This window comes from Toxorhynchites rutilus, chromosome 2 (genome assembly GCF_029784135.1).
Source record: "Toxorhynchites rutilus septentrionalis strain SRP chromosome 2, ASM2978413v1, whole genome shotgun sequence".
Classification (NCBI taxonomy): Eukaryota; Metazoa; Arthropoda; class Insecta; order Diptera; family Culicidae; genus Toxorhynchites; species Toxorhynchites rutilus.
Window position 1 is genome coordinate 225,747,774 of NC_073745.1, and position 7,073 is coordinate 225,754,846.

At 41.4% G+C, this 7,073-nt stretch overlaps 1 protein-coding gene across 9 annotated transcripts in view; it reads left to right on the forward strand.

Annotated features, from left to right (window-relative positions):
• The window catches only part of LOC129771356 (phosphatidylinositol 3-kinase regulatory subunit alpha), a 63,056-nt gene extending 60,419 nt beyond the window's left edge, over positions 1 to 2,637 (forward strand). For 8 of the 9 annotated variants that reach the window (XM_055774907.1, XM_055774910.1, XM_055774911.1 and 5 more), the window contains one exon: positions 41 to 2,637. In XM_055774907.1, the coding sequence (XP_055630882.1) occupies positions 41 to 1,580 (1,540 nt within the window). In that variant the 3' untranslated portion in view covers positions 1,581 to 2,637. The remainder of the gene's footprint in view (positions 1 to 40) is intronic. The other variant, XR_008742352.1, reaches the window with a different exon arrangement.
• Positions 2,638 to 7,073: the final 4,436 nt, after the last annotated feature.

A 7,073-nucleotide genomic window follows, 5' to 3' on the forward strand; every position in this document is an offset into this window, starting at 1 on the left:
TACTGACGTTGTTTAATGCGTTTTTGTTGAATCTTCCCAGTCAAATCGTGTATAACACGGAAAACCACTTGCGAATAATGGAACTGTTGCTCTATAAGCTGGACTGGAAGGAAAAACTACCAGAATTCTTGTCTGCTCCTGCGGTACCTCCGCGGAAAATATCCCGAAGTGCGGCTGTGTTACAGCAACAGCAGCAACAACAACAAATACCCGGTTCATCTACTGTTTTACCCAACAGCATGGGCTGCCTGAAAAAGCCTGCGATCACATCCCCGGCATCTGTGATACAAGCGCCCTTGGTTGGGGTGTATAATAATGCCGGTAGCAATAGTAGTAACGGGACAGTGGCCACCGAAAGTCGGGGGACAGCGTTGATACGAGCAGTTGGTGACGCAAACACGCCAGCTGACCTTCGGGAAGCCGAATGGTACTGGGGGAAAATAACGCGCGACGAGGCGAAGGAGAAGATGACGGACGCACAGGACGGGTCGTTTTTGGTGCGGGACGCCACCAGTGGTGGTGGTGAGTACACGCTTACTTTGAAAAAGGACGGTACAGATCGTGTGATAAAAATATATCACAACATGAACAAGTATGGCTTCACGAAGGACTGTAGCCATAACAGTGTGGTGGACTTGATAAATTTTTACCGAACAGTATCGTTGAAGGAGTACAACACCATTTTGGATATAAAACTAACGTATCCGATTTCACGATTCGACGACGACAACTACATTGGAAGTGCCGGAGACGATACACCGCGCTTGGCGCAAAAATTTATCGATACGGTTCAGCAGCTGAACGAGAAGCAACACGAACGCGAGAGGCTAACGGAAGAGTATAATACGGCAAAAAATCAGGTAGATTTGAAGAAGCAAGCGCAAGAGGCTTTTGCCGAGGCGGAAAAATTATTCCACGAGCAGCTGGCCATCCAGGCTAGATTTGAGAAGGAAGCACAGCCTCATGAAAAACAGGGCATCAGCACCAACAACCAGCTGATCTTGGACCGGATCCAAGAGCTAAATCAGTGCAAACATCAGCTGCAAGCCGATATGGATAAGGAAAAAACCCGTATTTGGACTCTGGAGCGTGAGATCAATAAACTCAATCCGGAGATTATAACACTGAGCCGGACGAAGGATCGCTATCTGGAGGAAATGAAGCGCCAGGGTGTCAACGACAACCAAATCAAGCAAATGCTGACCGATGGGTACTTCTCGTACAATCAGAGCAGCCAGGAAATGCCTCACAACGACGAAAACGCCTGGCTGAGGCCAACCTTCAACCGGCAGGACGCTGAACAGTGGCTCGCGGGAAAACCAACCGGAACGTTTTTGATACGGGCGCGTAGCGGCGGCCACTATGCCTTGTCGATAACCTGTAATGAAACGATTAATCACTGTATCATTCACCAAACGGAACGAGGCTACGGATTCGCGGAACCGTACAATATTTACGATTCTCTGAAATCCCTGGTGCTGCACTATGCCAACAACTCGCTGGAAGAGCACAACGATACGCTGCAGACGACGCTGAAATATCCGGCTTTCGCTAGCAAGCAACATCAACAGTCCAACTAGAAAACACACACATACTTTTGTCTACTTTTCGTACAGTTTTCCCTCGGGCTGCTGGCTGCTAGCTGGGTAGACACGACGAGAGCATCCGATTCGAGTTGGGTGAGGAACTGGTTTCCACACTTGATTTCACGGTTTGTGCAATTGTGTTCAATCTCGCCAGCAGCGCTTTGAAGGTTAGTTTCATCTTAATTACTCCAACTCCTCTCGAGTAAAGTATTTTCTACGTTCGTTTTAAGCAACTAAAGTGAATAAAAATTCCTTAAGAACCAGGCAATAGGAAAAAAAATGCGCGAAATTATTGTTTATGCAATTTCAGATGTGTATTTTCGTTTATTGAGACGCGCAATCGCTTCCGTTTTTTTAGTAGCTAGGAGGAAATCATAAAGTTATATGAATTAATAAATTCGGAGGAAACCTCGTTTATGATTATGTGCATTTTAAGACTTTATTCGACTTCGTACTAAAAGCATATTGCTATTTTTATGCCATGGTCAGTGTAACTAGCCCGCGTTAATATTTTTACATTTTTTATTTACCTTTGAAAGATTATAGCTGTTTTTTGTGCAAGACTCTAGCGCATTGCTGCTAGGGCATTTTATTTGTCTATTTTTTCTTGATTGAATTTCTGAACACACACTTTTCTTCGTTCGTTTCATCCAGTGTCCGACCTCTGAGAGATAGATGATAGGTACTAGTAGCTGTAGGATAGGTAGGAGACATGAGATACAGGCCAGAGAATCATAGGAAAATAAGATAATCAGGAAAACAGTGCGTGCGTGTTTGTTCTATTCGTTATAAGTTTGACTCCTGTCTATTGCGTGCACTTTCAAATTCGAAAGTAAGTTTTTATCGAAACAATAATCGAATAATAATCATATTCAAGAATAGTGGCATTTCTAACCAAGTGAATAAAACATACATTAAGTGCCTGTTTGATATGCGTCGTATGTTGTTCACAACCTTCATGTATTGCTCATGCAATTTAGATGGTTTTAGACAAAAGAGAGGGTTGAGGGTCAGACGGGCATGTGGCTAGTTCTAAGAGTTAAGTGTTATTTTCCATGCTAACGAACACATCTACTTAACGTAATTGTTTTTTTACGTTTTTTTATCGTCCCAAAATCTTGGGCTCTTCAAGCTATTACATTTTTCATGTGAACCCTCATGTGTCCGTTTTACTAGTGATTTTTCGGTTGTTTACGCATAGAATAGAGTTTCAACTGGATCCAGAGATATTAAGTTCATCTTATGTTTGAATTGCTTGTGACTGGTTCTAAGAGATTTTATTACAACGATGTATGTTTTTTAAAAATGGTTATTGTTATACAGTATGTAAAAAAAGCTTATCCATCCCTGGTCAATTTTCAAATTTCATTCAAATAATCCACCAAAATAAGGCAAGACACATCAAATTATGTATGTTTATGTTTACATATTTGGATGAAATTATGTTTATGGTGAAAATAAATTCAAATTACAGTCATGTGATATATGAAAGTAGCCTTGATCAATTTTCGAGATCTGATGTCTGAAATAACAGTAAAAAATAAGGCAAAGAAGTATATCCCGATAACCACCTAATATTTTATGTGACCACCCTTAGCATAAATGACAACTTGACTTCGCCGTGACATTGATTCACCAAGCATAGCTTAGTTTCTAGAGCGATTTTGTTCCATTCAGTTACAATTACTTGCCGTCCTTTATTACCTTCGCAGGAAATAAAAGTCACTTGGCAATATGATGTTGCAATAATTCACCTCCTCCACGTTTGACTGTTGGCTTCAAAAACTCCTTTTTTAGATTTTCGCAAGTCCACCACCATTGGCGTTTGGTACCATCACATAATATTATTTTAGTCCCATCTGACATTTTTTTAATCCTTTGTTTTAAAGATCTCCGGGACTTATCACAGAATTACAGGAGTTATTTTACAATATATATTACACTTATTTTTACACTGATTTTAATTCACGGATCGTTGCTCAGAACGTCTCATCCTCTCCCGTTGATCCCATACATATTTCTCGGGTCATCGTACCTCGGACAAACATACAAGAAATACTCGATGGAGTTGTGCATGGTCGCAAAGTTGGTCGCCTGTTGAAGCCGTGGCAAACTGAGCAGTGGCCAGTTCTTGGTCTGAACATCGCTGTTCTCTCACTGCCTTGACATCTTAAAACCGTAAATAAAGGAACCTTTTACTTTCCGCAGCAATTGACTTCCCTCTGCGAGTCCCGTTTCAGCTCAGAAGGTGCGAAACGAGTTGGTGATCTACAAACCTATCGGTAGCTTTGTTGCCTGCAATGTCACCGTGTCCAAGGATCCACATGAAAACAGTGTCACGCAATATGTTCTTTCTGATCGCTTTCTGACTGCCAACTGAGCCTTGTTGTAATTTGGTGCCGGTGTTTTTGGGAGCTTGCCTCCGGCCATCACCAGGAAGAGGCTGTGGCATTCAGAACGAGAAAAAAAGATCTTTGAGGTACCCCAGTTTCCTTGTGGAACTTCTGGAGCTAGTGCTTCCTATTTTGACTACTGTTAACCAGGGAACTTATTTCCCTGTTTTTGTTACTTTTCGAAATCTTGCATTAAGGGCTCCCCATAGGCTAAGCCTCTAGACTTCAGCAAATCCCGATTAGGGCAGCCACTAATCTTTCAGAATCCGACGGCTCCGTCTGAGTGGAGTAAGTGGTCGGCTTATCAGATTTGCTCTGTTATTCTTACCAGTGTTTTCGAACTCCTTCCCTGTTAGGAGTTCTGATTTTACCTTGCGGATGACTCAGCTTGAATCGGTGCGGAAAATAAATAAACTTGGTTGTGTGTACGAAAAGTTCGACTTTATTCGGTCGCTAGGTAAATTGAACTAAGGATTTGAACAAACTTATTGAGTAAGAATCCGGACTATATATACACGAATTCTTACTCTAGAGTAAAATTACAAGATAGGGAAAAGATCTCCCTTTCCTTCTCAGATAACTGACACCGCAGAGGTTATCTGCCAGCGTGGGATTTTTCCTATCCGTTGTTTTCCTCTATTCTTATATGACACCCGCGTAGGGTCTCAAATAAACATTGCATTATATGCCCTATTATTTCTCTGCCCTTCGCGCTCATTCCATGCGCAAGACCTAAACATACATTTTTTATCATTTCTCAAGTGGCCCATACAGCGCTCTCGCCTTGGGTCTTATCAAAACATGTTTCCCACGAAAAAGGTTCAAGTGTGAAACATCTAGCTAATTGCCAGCAATAAATATTTACCTCTATTTCTTCGTCTAATGCACTATCTCTGGCACCCTTATCTTGGGAGCTATATAGAACAATTGAAGAGAAGGAAACGAATCATGTGGTTTCCTGCTGCTGGCATTATTTTGTTCTTCAAATGAGCGTTGCGCTACAAATTTGATATTTGATTATTTTAATTTGGTTTTAGCCCTGCTATATAAACTGGGTCCGTAACAATCACTACCGCGTAAATATTCGGTCTTGTTTCAGACTGCCCACCAAGTTGAGGTTGGCTGCCGAAACATCGATAAATGTTCAACTGTAACTCGACAGAAGATGTCCTTGGCGTCATTGAGGACCGAGAGCTCCAACTACTTCAAGGGAACAGCGATAATGCTCCCCCTAACGTAGCCGTTGCTGTCCCCCAAAATGATTTTGGGGTCCTTCTAGCCTCCTAGCGCCTTTCGACATTCGTCATTCGCTCTCGGTCAAGGAATGGTGGAACTCCGCCGACGATGACAAACGGGAAGGGCTTGCCAACAGGAGGTAGCATAGGAGACATGGTGGAATTGGCTGAGGATTTGGAATTTCCGGCCATATTTGGCGCATAATCTCCTCGACTGTGTCTCCAGTATTGGACGGTGCTTCTGCTTTCATAGCCAAACTAGCTCGACTAGTCAGGAGTGGCTTAAGTGGTGAGACGAGCGGATCTTGCATCGGATTAACGAAGATGAGCTGTCATTATGCCTTTGATTTGAACCATGGCTCGGGTAAAGTAGCCCCAGACCATGATGTTTCCATCACCGTCCTTTACCGTAGGCTGTAGAGGACGATCTCGTAGCGTGCCACCAAATTTTCTCCAAACTCTCACTCGTCGTTTTTGATTAAAGATCTCAAACTTCGATTCGTCGGTCCAAAAACGCGTTTCCAGAAAGTTACTGGTTTGTTGAGACATTTTTTTGCGAGTTCTAGCCGTGCTTTTTTATTTTTGGGGCCGATGTATGACCGTTTACGAACGGACTTGCTCCGCAATCCATGTTCACTGATTCCGCGACTAATTGAACGGTCAGATACTGAAAGCCAGTCTTCAGAATGCAACGGGGTGCTGATGTGAAACAAGTTTTTTGTACTCAGTTGAGCTTCCACACATGCGGTCTGGCTTCGAAACACAAATCAAATGTTTGTTGTAAGCACCGTTTTTCTATACCTGTTTTACACCGAGCTTGAATCTGGTTTGCTTTCTCTGTTGAGTTATTTCTCTTCACACTAGCGCATACAGTTTGTACGGAGGCACGCTGTTGTTTTTATGCCAAAACGAGCGCTAGAACTTGAAGTGTATGTGTATAAAATGAGGCTCGCGTCACACAAGTGAGAAGCGATGTTTAGTATCTGAATTCTGCGCTGTGTTAATTCGGTGCGCTCATGAAATTTTACAGTGGATTTTTTTCCATTTTGGAGCAGAGTGGATAATCTGTTTTACATACTGTATTGTCAACGAATTTTAGAGTCCTGTTAATTATGGAAAATATGGAGTTCAACAAGAGATTCCACCATGTTTGTAACAGGTTAGTAATCAACGAAAGATTTCTACTTTTGGATGACAATTTCGTTGAGAGCAAACATGTTCTCAACCATGGTTACTTTTTGTAGACAACTTCCTTATATACACGCACGCACAATTGTTGTGGAACAAACGCACTATCGAGAACTAAATGACGCATTCAATAAAAAAGCAGAGTTAAATGTGAATTCTAAAACAAGCACAAGTCTGTTTTTATATGCTCCAAAAAAAAACAACTTCCAAAATTGAAATATTTGTTGATATAGCAGCACACATTCAAGTATGTGCAACGAACCAGCCAGAATTCAAAGATTGATGTAGTGTGTTACATACTGTAGCTAATTTAGTAGTGACAAGAAGATATAGGAAGACAAGCTGAAAGAACTGATCGATAAAAGGCTGAGATAGTTAGTCATTACCTTGTTGGACGACGGTGTGGAATAGTCTTCTTCGTAGAAAACAAAATTTGGTTTTTTTTTGCCAGAAAACGTCTTTTCGAATTCCACCACTTTGAAATCTTAAACAACATTTCTTTCAATAATAAATAAATCGACATTATTCGGATTGAATCTGCCGTTTTCTACCGAACCACGTCGAATCGACCAACAAGTGAAAACAAGAATGGTATATGATGAATAGAGCAAGATCTTATATCAGATGAAATATATATATATATATATATATATATATATATATATATATAT